The following is a 16,297-nucleotide window of genomic DNA, read 5'->3' as shown; positions in this document are numbered from 1 at the left end:
CTCTCCATCTTTCAAAAATCCACACATAATGCTAAATTCACGACATATTTATGTAACACTTGGCCATTGGGCATGGCGAATTATTGTCCACACACTTGCTAATACACACCACGTGTCACACCGATGTTCTAAAGTACTCATACTTCTCTTTCCTCCCAAGTGACTGTGAAGGCATCTGCATTTTGTTCTTCAGTCTTTACATATGTTAAATCAACCTGTCCATCCAACACCTTCTCTTTTAATGAAATGATAGTGGACCTCTATGTTTTTGGTCCTTACATGATATCCTAGATTATTGACCAACTAAATATTGATGTATGATAACTCATCCTTCATGATGTTGTCCCAAATCATTAAGTAGTTTCCTTATCCAAACCACTTCACATGCAGCCATAGATGCTCCTGTATACTTTGCCTTTGTGCTAGATAATGCAACTCTGGGTTGCTTCTTGTTGCTCCAACTTATAACACCACTTTCCAAGCTAAATGCATATACACTAGTAGACGTCCTATCATAAGCACTTCTTGTCCATCCGTGTAACCATACACCTTCACATCCTTTTCATGCTCATAAAGTAGACCATAACGGCTAGTGGTCTATACATATCTCATAAAATATTGGGCAGTGGTCTATACATATCTCATAATCCTCTTGATACCTTCCAAATGTGGCTTCTTGGCACTTAATATAGACTGGCTAAGTAGTCCCACTGCATAACATAAGTCCACTATACTAATAGTCAGGTAAATCAAGATACCAATCATCTTCCTGCACATGGTAACATCATCTAACTTATCACCAAAGTTAGCCCTTAATTTTATATTTTTCTCCAATGGTGACGCTATAGGCTTGCAAACAGTCATGCTATACTTTGCCAATATATCCAATGCATATTGCCTTTGCACCAACCATATACTATGTGATGTCTTGATAACCTTAATGGTAAGAAAGAATCTTAATTCTCCTAGGTCTTTCATGTTAAATTGGTTTCTCAACGATTACTTCACATAAGCTATATCATTCCCACAATCACATGTGACTATCAAATTATCCACATAAATCATAATCACCACCAAAATGTTTTATATCTTTCCATTGATCCATCCGGCTTATATTTGACCTTATAAACCCACTTGTAACAAATCATATTCTTGCCATTTGGGTAACTCAACCAAATTCCACGTGTCATTATATATATCAATGCATTGTTGGTAAATTAGAGCTTCATGTGTGTGTCCACTTTGTGTGTGTATACCCTTGTTTGTGTATCCATGTATGTGTTAACCACCCCTTAAGTGTGTGTCATTGTGTTTATTTGTGTGAACAATCTCTAAGGCTAGATATTTATGTATGTGATGACATAAGCAATGATGTCAAGAAGAGAATCTTTGTACTTGTAAAAGGTACATGCATTTCATTGAAACATAACGTAGTAAGATCTTTTCCAATTGACTTGAGGGTTCCACTTTGAGGTCAGGTAAAGATTTCACACTTGGCCCTTTTTAGATTGTTAAGATTTGAGATCTTTAGGGAAGTCTAGGAGATGGGGGCATCGTACGACGTGGATTTTCTTGGAAGACATTTTATTGTCTTGGGAAGGCTTATCTGCATGCTTGGCGCCTGTATTGAGTGCACGTTCTTGCAACCAGAGGCATTCATTTTAGCAGCAAGTATTTTGAGTTTGTTGAGATCCAAGTAAGTCATTTTTACTGTAGAGGAGGTATGCATGTATATATACCTCCAAGCCTTATAGAGAAGGCCTCTCCTAAAATTGGGCTGCAGGTAGAAGGCCATCAGTATGATTATATAAATTATTATATATATATATATGCATATTTATGTGAATTTGAAGGGTAGATATATGGTCAATGTAAGATTTGTCCTTCTAATTGAAGATTGGGTTGGTCTTCAAATTTTAGCCTTGGTATGTATGTATATATGTGTGCGTGGTGTGTGTGTGTGTGTCTGTCTCTGCATGTGTGAGTGTGGGCACAGTATGGCTAACGCCTTCTGATTAGAGGAAGGTGCTGGACTTGGCCTATGCAAGATCTCAAGAAAACTAGCATGAGATGTGTCTTATATGTTGCCACACTGCCCGACTTCAAGTAACTTTGTATTTCACCATTTTTTTGGATATTGGTGATAGTGTACTCTTAAATCCTCAAAAGAGGATGGAAATACCATAAAAGGAAAATGAGAGAAATAAGAAATAGGCAAAATAGATGAAATTAGTAGGTTGAAAGGATGACGGAGATAAGGGCGACGATGGTGACTAGCGATTAGGGTTTCCCTCTCAGGTTAGGGTTTCATCCAATGGATCTGGTTAGTCTTATGCCTTCTCCTTCCTATTTGGCCTTCAAAGAACTTTTTGTGGGGGAGGCCGCTAGGTGCTCCCCCCCAACATCAATGTCTCATAATAGGCGCCCTAGTGGAGGAGCTACAGATTCGCCTTGATTGATGTACTCTGTTGTCGCTCGCTCACCATCAATGCCACCTCTCCCAGGTGCAATGGACAAGACGACTGGCATGCAAGGACTAGGGTGGCACATGGCGAAAGAGCCCCCCCTTTCCCACCATGCAATCCATTTCTAGAGGAAGCTCATTTGAATCTTCAATCTTCTCCGGCTACGGTACAAGCCCTCCTTAACACCCTTCATGCAGGGAGCCAAACAGACCAGAGCGATGGAGGCTGCCCCAAGAGTCCCTATAGCCTACACCATCCACATCCCCTAGTCCCTCCCTGAGGGCAAAGGATCATTCACATCCAATATATGACTTGTACATACATACATACATGCACACACATGCATGCATGCATATGTTCATACATACATGCATACATACACAGGTATATACATGCATGCATAGTAATGGTTGCTCTGCCTGTCTTTGAGGCATGAAACATGTCAATGTTCTCCAACAGGTTGAAAAAGCGCTCGAGGTTGCAGAAAAACTTGTGAGAGCTGCACCTGAGGAGCTTGAAAATGCCGCGCCAGATTTAGCTCATGCACTGATACATGTACGATGCAGTGAAGTCACGGTTGAAGGTCAGGAACAGTCAGCAGAAAAGAAAAGATACAGTGCTCTTGTTGCATTGTTAGCCCGTGCTCCCCTGACTGTAGAGGTGTTCACACATACACTTTACTCTCCTCATGTGGATGTGAGTCAGAGGCTTTTAGTTCTTGAAGTCATGTCAGATGCAGCCAAAGAGATTGCAGTCTCTGGTTCTGCTTTTGAGGGTTCATCACATGGACACCGGCCAATAACGGAAATCGATAAAACATGGTATGGACCTGGAAGTGCTTATACACCCGTCGGAGCAGGCCCCTGGAGAGAAGTTCATGAACCTAATGCAATGGTAAGTTTGATCCACAAATATGAGAGAGAGATGCCACAAAGACAAGAAGATTTGAGAGCTTTAGGGAAGTCTAGGAGATGGGGGCACCGCTCCATGCAATTGCAGAAACAGCAGCGTAACCAAGCAGTGGGGGACAATGCAAAGAAAAACAACTTTGCTCCTTATGCCGCTTCTTTCATGCTGCCTGTGATGCGGGACTACGACAAGAAGCAGCACGGCGTGGATTTTCTCGGAAGAGATTTTATCGTCCTGGGAAGGCTTATCTGCATGCTTGGCGCCTGTATCGAGTGCGTGTCCTTGCAACCAGAGGCATTCATTTTAGCAGCAAGTCTTTTGAGTATGCTGAGATCCAAGTAAGTCATTTTTACTGCCCAAGAGTGAGTGTGAGGTATGTATGTTTGTATGTGTACATGTGTCTGTTTGTCTGTGCCCGCGTAGGTGCTGGCAGTGTGGCTGTCACTTCCTGACTAGAGGAAGGTTCTGATGAGCTGCTGGACCTGGCCTATGCAAGATCTCGAGAAAATCAGCATGAGATGTGTCTTATATGCTACCATATTACTTACTAACAATTATTCAACTAACTTTATATTACACCATTTTATTGGATACTGTTGATTGAATGTTTCTATTGTACTCTTAATTCCTCAAAAGAGGATGGAAATGCCGTAAAAGGAAAATGAGAAACAAGAAATAGACAATATAAATTACTGAGTACAAAGAGGCCCACAAATAAAAAATCATAACCTCCGAGGCCAATATCCAATGGATAATGCTACAACTTGTAATAAGTGATAGCCCTGACAACTACAACTTGTAATAAGTGTGGCGTGCAACACGTGTTCAAGGGTCAATGCGAGCATTCACATGGAGCTTTATAGGTCTGGCCACTGATCAATGTACTTCTTATGCAAAAAGAATAAAGTGATTGAGATACCTCTGCATGCACTCACAAGGGGATGACATAAGCCACTAGTTTCAGTGGCCTAACTACTCATTCTACATATAGCCCTGCGTAGTACATGTACCCCTTCTCTTTTTATGTTTTTAATGAACGCATAGCTTGTGTCTCTGTGTGTGTGTGTGTGTGAATGTATGTTTGTGGGTTTTTATGATCAATTTAAGTTTTAAAAAGTTAAGTTTATTACCGGAAAAAGAAAAAGAATGGTGGTTTTGTTGATTTCCGTGATCAATTTAATTTTGACTTGTTTTTTTCTCAGGCAAATCTCTAGTCATCCGGAGGCGTATGTAAGAAGAGCCAGTTTATACGCTGTATCTCGAATCATGGTGTCCCTCCACCCATCACATGTTAGAAATGCTATAAGCAGTGGAGATGCAGACATAGCAAGCGGTCTTGATTGGATCCGTGCTTGGGCACTCAAAGTTGCTGAGGATGACTCTGATACCGAATGCTCATCCGTATGATATTCTCTCTCCTTTTAACTTTTTTGAAATGGATTTCTCTTCACAAGTGCACTTAGTATAAGCCTACAAATCGCGATGTCTGATGTTACTGGTATTTTCTCTTCAGATGGCTATGGCCTGTCTTCACCTACATTCTGAGCTGATTTTGCAAGCATCGCGTTCTCTGGAGTCTGAGCATACAATTGGAGGCACTAGTGCAGGTAACATATCTTACAAAGCTGGAGATTCCAACATGATCTCTTTCTTATAGCGAGTCTCCAAGGAAGTTGCTCTCCTCACTTGATATGGATTTTACATCTACATATGCATGAGCCAATGATCGCATTTTCACTTCAGAAAAGGACTGGGCTGTAGCCAAGTCATGTAATAAGCGGTAGACTTTTGAGGGGTGCAACACACACTGTACTGATGTTATGAGAAAATTTGACCCTAAAGTGGGTCACCTTCAAGGGTGGGATATGTTTATGTGCTAGGACTTCACCACACCCTAGAGACACCACTGTACAAAGCAGGGAAAAAAATCTTTAAAAGCTCTCACCCCTTTGTTTTTGAATTACAAGAGAAGACAGCAAAGAGGGGGCTCTTATGAGTATATGGGCAGTTTGGATGGTTGGCATTTAACAAAGAGATGGGCAAGCATCTTGATACTTTAGGGGATGATGTGGCTTGGGATATGTGGAGTTTTTCATGATTATGTAACAAGTTGAGGCATCCAATCCTTGCCAGACTTTAAAGGAATTCCAGAACATTAAAACTTGTTTTAGTACGAACTCGCTTAAAAACATTAAATTTGTTTTAGTGTGATGGTTCCAATGATGCTCTAGAACATTTTCAAGCAAGCTTTTGGAACAGTTTGAACAGACAAAAAGATGAACAAGCTGTCATGGACCAATCGGAGTCGATTATAATTCCAGATAGATGGTAGCGGTGGAATTCATAATGTAGCAAAGATCTTTGCCAATTGACTTTAAGGGTTCGACTTTGAGGTCAATTAAAGATTTCACACTTAGCCCTTCTTAGTTCATTAAGTCTCATACATTCCTTTATACCAAGATCAAGAGGATTTATTTGTTAGAGTGTGCAAGGCAACAAGGACAGAAAGGTGGATCAGTATGAGCTTCTTTTGTCCGATTGGAAGTAGGGTTGTAGGCATCTTCAATATGCATCATGAAGCTGTCAATAAGGAAGATCATTTGCACGAACATGTGAATCAACAAGATCATTGTATATATAGCATGTTTTGGCAATATTAAGTATATTAGGTCTATCTTTTTTTCTCTTTTGTGTCTGCTAAACATAGGATTAGCATTAATCTTATTTGCTTAGTGTTAATCAAGAAAACGCTTCCGAGACGCATTCCAAATTGGTATCAGTGTGTAAATAGAATGGGGATTTACAAATTACTTGCATAAACCTTTATTAGCTCTCACTCAACCATAAACAAGAATAGGAGAAGCCATTGTTTGATTGCATTCACCTTCACACACACTCCTCTTTTAAAATCCACACATAATGATGAATTCACACCATATTAATGTAATGCCAAATGTCCACACGCTTGTCCATTGGGCATGGTCGATTATTGTCCACACTCCTGGCACAAGTTGGAGTTAAGAGTCGGAGATGCACTCGGAGTTAGAGTAGCCTTCATCACATGTTAGTTACACTGACCAGGAAGTGAGGTCTCGCATTACAAAACTCTCTGTGTGTGTGTGTGTGTGTGTGTGTCAATATATATATATATATATATATATATATATATATATATATATATATATATTTGACCTTATAAACCCACTTGTAACAAATCATATTCTTGCCATTTGGGTAACTCAACCAAATTCCACGTGTCATTATATATATCAATGCATTGTTGGTAAATTAGAGCTTCATGTGTGTGTCCACTTTGTGTGTGTATACCCTTGTTTGTGTATCCATGTATGTGTTAACCACCCCTTAAGTGTGTCATTGTGTTTATTTGTGTGAACAATCTCTAAGGCTAGATATTTATGTATGTGATGACATAAGCAATGATGTCAAGAAGAGAATCTTTGTACTTGTAAAAGGTACATGCATTTCATTGAAACATAACGTAGTAAGATCTTTTCCAATTGACTTGAGGGTTCCACTTTGAGGTCAGGTAAAGATTTCACACTTGGCCCTTTTTAGATTGTTAAGATTTGAGATCTTTAGGGAAGTCTAGGAGATGGGGGCATCGTACGACGTGGATTTTCTTGGAAGACATTTTATTGTCTTGGGAAGGCTTATCTGCATGCTTGGCGCCTGTATTGAGTGCACGTTCTTGCAACCAGAGGCATTCATTTTAGCAGCAAGTATTTTGAGTTTGTTGAGATCCAAGTAAGTCATTTTTACTGTAGAGGAGGTATGCATGTATATATACCTCCAAGCCTTATAGAGAAGGCCTCTCCTAAAATTGGGCTGCAGGTAGAAGGCCATCAGTATGATTATATAAATTATTATATATATATATATGCATATTTATGTGAATTTGAAGGGTAGATATATGGTCAATGTAAGATTTGTCCTTCTAATTGAAGATTGGGTTGGTCTTCAAATTTTAGCCTTGGTATGTATGTATATATGTGTGCGTGGTGTGTGTGTGTGTGTCTGTCTCTGCATGTGTGAGTGTGGGCATAGTATGGCTAACGCCTTCTGATTAGAGGAAGGTGCTGGACTTGGCCTATGCAAGATCTCAAGAAAACTAGCATGAGATGTGTCTTATATGTTGCCACACTGCCCGACTTCAAGTAACTTTGTATTTCACCATTTTTTTGGATATTGGTGATAGTGTACTCTTAAATCCTCAAACGAGGATGGAAATACCATAAAAGGAAAATGAGAGAAATAAGAAATAGGCAAAATAGATGAAATTAGTAGGTTGAAAGGACGACGGAGATAAGGGCGACGATGGTGACTAGCGATTAGGGTTTCCCTCTCAGGTTAGGGTTTCATCCAATGGATTATGCCTTCTCCTTCCTATTTGGCCTTCAAAGAACTTTTTGTGGGGGAGGCCGCTAGGTGCTCCCCCCCAACATCAATGTCTCATAATAGGCGCCCTAGTGGAGGAGCTACAGATTCGCCTTGATTGATGTTCTCTGTTGTCGCTCGCTCACCATCAATGCCACCTCTCCCAGGTGCAATGGACAAGACGACTGGCATGCAAGGACTAGGGTGGCACGTGGCGAAAGAGCCCCCCCTTTCCCACCATGCAATCCATTTCTAGAGGAAGCTCATTTGAATCTTCAATCTTCTCCGGCTACGGTACAAGCCCTCCTTAACACCCTTCATGCAGGGAGCCAAACAGACCAGAGCGATGGAGGCTGCCCCAAGAGTCCCTATAGCCTACACCATCCACATCCCCTAGTCCCTCCCTGAGGGCAAAGGATCATTCACATCCCCCCATTAGAGATGCGATTAGGCGGAAGCTTCGTCCCCCCCCCGCCCCCCCCAAAACAAGGAGTCCATGCAGTTTACGGAGAGCAGACTACTCAAAGAAGAGGAGGTTGGGTGGTTGCTGACGCTACTCCACAAAGATCCAGTCCCTGCGGGGAAGAGTGCAAGTTGAGCCTGCAAATCAAGAAGGAAACGGCGATCCAAGTGCTGAGCAAGAAGGCCATCGCAGTGGAAAAGGTAAACCATTTGTTTTATTACCCATTAATTTGGTCCATTGACTGGCTAATGATCTATCAGTCTCGTGCCCTAGTAGCACTTTGTCATGACCCTCGGCCACCTGCGGATGTCCTAAGAGGTTGGGTTAGCGCAAACTGGATTCCTAGGGGTGTAGAAATTGAACAGATTCACTTCTTGCCAAATAACTATTATTGCTTTCTGTTCAAAGATGCAAAGATGACTGTTAACATCTAAGGGGCTGGACAGTGGATGATCAGGAACACCCCGTTGTCCCTCTTTTTCTAGCACCCTAATTTCTTTCCTAATGGGCCTAAACCGTCTAGATTTCCTGTCTGGCTAGAGCTCCTTAACGACCTTCCCCTGCACCTGCACACCTGTTGTGTTAAAGTTTATAGTGGAACCACTAGGAAAACTCTTAGGTCAACAACCAATTTCTAACATGAATCCCCGATGGCACCCCGCAAGGGTCGAAGTCGATCTCAACTTAGAACTCCCTGAGGAAATCATTATTATTGTTGATCATAATCATAGCATGGTCCAGCTTGTCTTGTTCAAAAACTAGCCAAATGCATTTTTCCACTATAAAGACCATATTAGGGAGTTTGGGAAAATCCCAATTCCCATTTTGCAAGATCAAAAAATGGGGGCACAATAAACCCTTTTAAGATTTTATCAAAACCCCCTCATGTGACATATCATTGGAAAGATCTTGAAGAGTAGGTTTTAAATCCACATTCTCCGACAATTCCAAGACTAGGTTTTAAATCCACATTCTCTGACAACTTTGGAATTGGTATGCTCAAGATACACCAAAACGTAGATTGAAAAGCAAATTCCCAAAGTAATGGGATTTTCCCAAACTCGCTTATATGGTCTTTATAACAAACAAGGACACTTTATTAGGGATTTCCCTCTCAAGAACCCCCCTGACTCACACAGTAAGAAGTCCCAACCAGATGACCCTCCCCCCTCAGGCTTTGATGGCTTTCAAACGGTCCTCAAAAAGGGAAAAGGTCAAAAACTCCCAACTAATAGGCCCCAAGCTCGCATGACAAATCATAATAGATTCACACCGCTCCTGGTTGATGTCGCTAATCCTACACTCTAAGATCATGATTGAGGACCTTAAATCATCAAATGATGAGGAGATGGTGCAAGATTCTCAGACTCATTATGCGAGCAGGTTTCAAAAAGAAATATATCAAATGGATTTCGGTGAGGATTCCCTGAGAAACACCCTTACTTTGGAAGGAGAGAAGCTTCCAAGTCTGGCATTCAAGGACAATAGAGGGGGTGGTTCATCTGACTCCCTAATAGCTATTCAAGAAGACCCTTGTTCGTCAACATGGGGGCAGGATTTCCCTCTTAACCCAGAACTACCTCATCAGGAATACTCCTCCTCAAAAAAGGAGAATCTCCAAAGGACTCCCCTGTTGTTGAGGAGAAAAAGGTGATAGGAAGAGGAAGTCACATCTCCAAAACCCAAAGAAAACAATGTTTAAATCAATTCTCTCCTTCAATGTCAAAGGGATAACGGGCCCCCTTAAAGCATCGAAGCTAAAAAATTGGCTCTATGGAGAGAAGTTACAGGTTGATTGCATTGGTCTACAAGAAATCAAAGTGACTGGCCAACTTCTTAAGGCCAATCTTGAGAAAATTTCTCAGGATTTAATTTGGTTTTATTCTGATCATACCTTCGATAGTGGAGGCACTGCCTTGGGAATCCATAAAAAATGGACGAGCTGCATCAAGGATGTCTTGGTTGACCCATCCAATAGGTGGATATTAGTGAAAATGGCCACAGACATTGAATGGTACATGGTTTCGGTGTATGCCTCTGGACCTACCAACACCCGACCTGCCCTGTGGCATTCCCTCCTCCAACTTCATCTACCTATTATTTTAATAGGGGACTTTAATATGGTGGAGTACAAGCATGACAGGCTATTGGGATTGGGGCTCACCCTAAAGGGAGCTGAACGTAAGCACTGGCTGGCCTGTAAAGGTTTTCATGATCTTATTTTTCTATAAGTGAAGAGTATACTTGGTCCAATGGGAGGTCTGACTCCTATTTAAGAAAGGCAAGGTTGGATAGATGTTACCTAAGTGGGAGTATTGCCAAAGAATTTTGTAATACTCTCATAAAAGTTTTAGATTCCACACATATATCAGATCATAAGCCTATTCTGATTTCCCTTCACACCGGTGATTCTCAACCTAAGACAGGATGGTTCCATGCGAACCCTACCTTGTTTCACTTACCATTGATTCAAGAAGGGATTCAAAAGATCTAGGGGAATTTATCAAGTTAATCAAAATATCTAGAATTAAAAGCAGCTTTAAAAAGGGAAGAGGACATAGAATTTAATCAACTATAGCTTTTTCTAAGAGAACGGTGGGCAGGGAAAGGAGATAGGCTGAACAAGGAAACCTTCAATTGCTTTTAAAAGAAAGGAGAAAGATTTGGTCTCGATACTTGGGGAAAAAAAATGGTAAAATTGTTGAATCTACAATGGAAAACCGTGCTATTTTTCATTCTTACTATGTTGATATATTCAGTTCTCAGCTTGTCAGCTCCCAAGAGAAGCAGAGAACATGTGCAAAAGTTGCCCCGTGTAGAAAAAAAAGCAGTTTCTCCTTCTTTAGCTGCAGTGCTGGAAAAGGATCTCAGTAGGAGAAATAGAAAACGCCATTAACTCCCTTGAAAATGGCAAAAGCCTTGGTCTCGATGGACTTCCAAATGAATTCTATAAAATTTTCAAAAAGACCCTCTCCTTCTACCTTCTTTTGTTTGGAGAGAATCTCTGTCTTTTGGGGCACTCCCAAGAGTAGTTAATGAAGGAGTTATTAAACTCATTCACAAACGAGGGAGCAAAGAGGTGATCAGCTGGAGGCCAATCACTACGCTATCATTGGCCTATAAAATCTTTGCAAAAGCCCTTACCATTCGGCTATTTGATAACCTTAACTTATGGATTAGAAATGAACAAAAAGGTTTTGTTAAGGGCAAATACATTCTTGATGCGATCATTGCACTTTGGGAAGGAATTGAACATGCTCAGAACACCAACTAGGATTTCATATTTTTCAACATTGACTTTGACAAAGCATATGATAGGCTCGAATGGGGATTTATTTTGCAATCTTTGCAGGATATGGGAATTGGCCCAAGGTTCATCAAGGATGTACATACTCTCTTTGGGAATGCCTCAGCGAGGGTTGTAGTAAATGGAGTATTATCTCCCTCATTCCTCTTGAAGAAGTCCATCCATCAAGGTTTCCCTCTTGACCCCCTCCTTTTTGCAATAGCTGCAGATGCTTTGGGTTGGATAGTAGAAAAGGAAATGCATGCTCAGAGATTGAGAGGAATTCAAATTCCAAGTAGCTCCAAGCAACTATGCTTGCAGCAATTTGCAGATGATACCAATAGTTTGATTCACAAAATAACCCGATGTCTATAGAAATTTTCTAGAAATGCCTGTATTGCTTTTGGTTCCATCATTAACCATGCCAAAACTAGAATCAAAACCTTGCTAAAGGACCCTCCCCAATGGTTGGTTGATCACGGGTGTCAATGTATTTAGGAAGGAACAATATTCAGACTACTAGGTACTCCGATGGGATTTGGAGTTAGTATGCATCAAAGATGGATGTGGATAATGGAAAAAGTCAAGATGAAATTTGCAAAGTGGAAAGGAATGCAGTCCAGACTTGGAGGCAGAGCTGTGGTGTTAAAGCACATATTAATTCCCATGACTATCTTCTTTCTCTCATGCTGGAGTCCTTCCTGCAAAAAATTTCTCTGGGGAGGAGATGCAGACAGATTCAGAATCCCAAAGGTAGCGTGAAAATACTGTATCCTACCAAAAAAGAGTGGGGGGCTAGATATTCCGGATCTAGTTGAATTGGCGAACATGATGTCTAGCAAATGGATGATAATAAGCCTAATGAGCCCCATGGAGGACTGGGCCCTTCTTCTTCATAGGGATGCTTCCCTCTTTTCTCTCCAAGAATGTAAAAGGTGGAAGAATTGACCGCCCCTAACCCTATACTTTAGCAAAATCCCCATCAAGCCTAAGGGAAGCACTTTGATCAAAAGACTTTGGTCAGTGTGGAACAGAGTCAAAATGAATCTAAAGCTTAATGATAATATCATACTAGCTACAGACATATATCATCAAGATTCTATATGGATGTCAATTGTGTGTCAGGACTACGTCCCAGTGCAAACTTATAAAATGACTCAAAGACTCTCTAGGAAGGGAATCTCAGTCTGGGCTGATGTATGGGACTTCACTGAACAGAAATGGATGTCTGCAAACACTTTGAAAATACATTTCAGACTCAATGCAGAAGATGTAATGACAATTTTGCACAGGATAGCGATTTGGCATAACCACAATGAGTAGTACATTCAGTGCAAAGGAGGAATCTGTCCCAGAACATTTGTGTGGAAAAATCAAAACACCTTGCTACCTATTCAAAGATTCAAGAATGACAACCCCTAACTATACCCCAAACTGAACAACCTTGGAATATCAATCTGGAATCGTATGTAAGGTTATTGTTTTACTATTAACTCTATTTAGTAGTGTATGCCCTAGGCCTTTTGGTCTAATTCCATATGAATCATTAGCTAATTGGTATCTTTCTAGCTGTGATGATAAATATGAAACATTGTCTTGAATATATATGATGGATGAGTGGAGTGCAAAGGTGTAAATTAAATGCATGTGAGAGCAGTCGATGGGGTTATTTACATATATGATATGAAGTATTAGTGCATGGGGTCCTTTGAGGCTGGTTTTGTTGGACTCTACTTGAGAAAAAAGTGTATTATGATTGTACATATGTTTCTGAAAGATCATGGATGTGATGGAAGTTTGGTTCTTTAGAGTGACTCATGTCCATCGTAATGTTTATGTTCACAGTTGCCATGGATGTCTATTTCTTCTCACTTACTCATGTCTATGGTAATGTTTATGTTCACAGTTGCCATGGATGTCTATTTCTTCTCACTTACTCATGTCTATGGTAATCTTATGTTGTTTTTAGTTGTCATGGTTATGATTGAAGGCTAGTTCTTCTCAATCACCTCTTTGTGCTAATTTCCATATTGTAATGTTTATGTTTGGAAGGTAATTTCTATAATGTAATGTTTATGTTTGGAAGGTAATTTCTATAAGTTGGATAGTGTCAATGGTCTTTATCTCTTCATTCTTTAGAGCATTAGATGTTGTCCTCATGCTTTACTCAATTCTCAAGAAGATGATCCACTTAATAGTATGTATGTACATGTATTTAATGTGTACTATCTGAGTGCTATCAAGAATAATGGTGAGAAATGTCGAGAGGCCTATATATGAGGACTTTTCAAAATATGTAAATGAATTTTATATAACAAAAAACTTGTAATGGTTGATACCTATACTCATGTAGAATCAACTGGAGTTTTCTAGCATGTTTGGATTTTTCCCCACCCATTATGCATGATATTGTGAAATCAAGTAGTGCTCTCTTAGACCATAGTCACTTGAGAGGTCAATCTAAGTGACAAGAATAACTCTTTCAGACTTGGTTCTATTTTTCCTCAAAGCCCCTACTACCATAGATCATGCACCTTAGAGCATATTTTGAGATTCTTAGTTAAATATGTCTATGAACAAAAATACAAACCCTTAAAAAGGATAGTGTTAAGGTGATCTAAAATGTTTTCATGGGTGTTTAATGGGGCTGAAGTTGCCTATTCGGTGGATTACTATTTTTTAGGAATGTATAAGGTTTGCTGGGTCTTACTGATGTCTAGAGAGTCTGTAAGAGATGAGATGATGTCTAGAGAGTCTGTAAGAGATGAGATGATGATGGAAGGCCAAGATAATGTAAACATGGCTGATGTGTTTTAATGTGTTTTGGGCATGAGGAGGCCCCATAGAGCTATGGTACCATTGATATAGAAAATACCTAAATGTCTTTGTGTAGATATCTTTTTTGACTCTTGCATCTTCTCTGGTGTTTGTTTGGCAGTGAAGAGAGCTGGTAAGGGTGTTGGGAACTAGGTGGAGAGTCTATCTACATGATTCTTGGGTTGGTTGGGCTAGGCTTGGAGATTTGAGAGAGCTATAAGGGATGAACCATATGTGAATCTAGTTGTTTAGGATTCAGACATAGAGTGGGACTGTTGAACATCTTTTAGCTAGTATTTGGGCATGTGACTTGATATAAAGTGATGTGTATATGTGAGGGTCCCATATCTATGAATTGGGGAAGGGTTTGCACTTAGGAGGAGTGGATATCAGTGCTCAGAGACTGTTAAGTCCTTAGTGGCTGGTGGTGTTTTGCTTGTTGGGGTTTGTTTGAGGCTATTCCCTAGCCGCCCCACCATTGCCATTCACTTGCATATAGTTGTAATTTCACAGAATACTAAAAAGCAAGCAAAAATTAGGCATAAAACATTCAAAATCATTGTAAATAGTTTCATATGAATTAGATAGGTTTAGTAATGATTAAAGATCTTATTTACACTATTTTTCTTTCGATTGAATTTGGGTCCCCAAAAGGGCCCTCAAATCACTCTGGACCTCTCTCGGGAGCTACTTTCAAGTGGAGTTAAATCAAGTAAGATTCAATCGTTTTTGCACAAACTAAGTAGTAGACATGAAGTATAAGTTTTGGGAAACACACCTATATGCTCACATCGTCAATCTAACACCCGGTTGTAAAAATACGGCCCTTCGAAACCCCTTCTTGTCAATTTTTGTTGCAACATAGAGTAGAAAAGTACTCAATCACAATTACCACCTAATTTAGGAGTGATAGGGAGTGATTATTAGTGCTGATCATTTGGGAAGTTGAGTCGCTTGAGTTGATACCCAACACACCCATTTCACATTAGTAGTTGCTCGCGCATGTCTAACCGCTCATTTGGGCTCCTGCCCGTTGACCATCGCCTTGTAGCATTATATGGTAGTAATGTGTGTGAACACATTTAGGACCGCTGGGCTCTTTCCCCCTCACTAGAAGGTTTTTTCCCCGTGCATATGTACACCCTCTTATCTACTCATTTTGGGATGTGTACTTATCTTTTGTATTTGGAACACATTTGTTCATTCTAATCTAGTGAGTTTGTGTGCTCTCAGGCTTCTCTATCTTGTGTGTGTGCATTGTTGTAACCCTAACCCTAATTCCAACAATTGGTATCAAAGCTAGCTTCCTTGACACTTGATCTAATAGTCTACCTCTCTCCTCACAACCCTATTTTTTTTTGTCTCCGATTGACATACCCTCTTAAGAGAAGAAGGTATATACTATAGTGTGCTGTTGTATATGAATTATACAGAATGTTTGGGTCTGCAGTGCAATTCGGGTGCGTTTTGGGCATTGTAAGGTTTTTGCATGCGTTTTGGGCATTGTAAGGTTTCTGCATGCGTTTTGGAGAGGCATCATTTTGGACTGGTTCTACTCGATTTTGGGTGTTCGGGCTGAGCAACCAACGGCAAAGATTTGGCATTATATGGTAGTGATGTGTGTGAACACACTTAGGACCGCCGAGGCACTTTTTACCTCACTAGGAAGTTTTTTTTCTCATGCATATATACACCCTCTTATCTACTCATTTTAGGGTGTGTACTTATCTTTTGTGTTCGGGCTGAGCAACCAACGGCAAAGATTTGGCATTATATGGTAGTGATGTGTGTGAACACACTTAGGACCGCCGAGGCACTTTTTACCTCACTAGGAAGTTTTTTTTCTCATGCATATATACACCCTCTTATCTACTCATTTTAGGGTGTGTACTTATCTTTTGTATTTGGCACACATTTGTTCATTCTAATCTAGTGAGTTTGTGTGCTCTCAAGCTTCTCTAT

The 16,297-nt window shown here is 40.3% G+C and overlaps 1 protein-coding gene and 1 long non-coding RNA gene across 2 annotated transcripts; both read left to right on the top strand.

The window, feature by feature from the left end:
• The first annotated feature begins 2,897 nt into the window (after positions 1-2,897).
• LOC147637052 (uncharacterized) lies at positions 2,898-6,049 on the top strand. The gene is made up of 3 exons (XM_086800998.1): positions 2,898-3,712; positions 4,577-4,775; positions 4,888-6,049. Exons 1-3 carry the CDS (start codon positions 2,898-2,900, stop codon positions 5,029-5,031), a joined length of 1,158 nt encoding a protein of 385 aa, XP_086657124.1. The 3' UTR covers positions 5,032-6,049.
• Positions 6,050-7,816: 1,767 nt separating this feature from the next.
• Positions 7,817-13,322, top strand: LOC147637051 (uncharacterized). The gene is made up of 2 exons (XR_015266143.1): positions 7,817-8,432; positions 11,585-13,322. It is a non-coding gene; the product is annotated as an uncharacterized LOC147637051 (long non-coding RNA).
• Positions 13,323-16,297: the final 2,975 nt, after the last annotated feature.

This window comes from Cibotium barometz, chromosome 7 (assembly GCF_041138505.1).
Source record: "Cibotium barometz isolate CiBa-2024 chromosome 7, ASM4113850v1, whole genome shotgun sequence".
Classification (NCBI taxonomy): Eukaryota; Viridiplantae; Streptophyta; class Polypodiopsida; order Cyatheales; family Cibotiaceae; genus Cibotium; species Cibotium barometz.
This window is presented reverse-complemented; position numbering and strand designations above follow the sequence as displayed.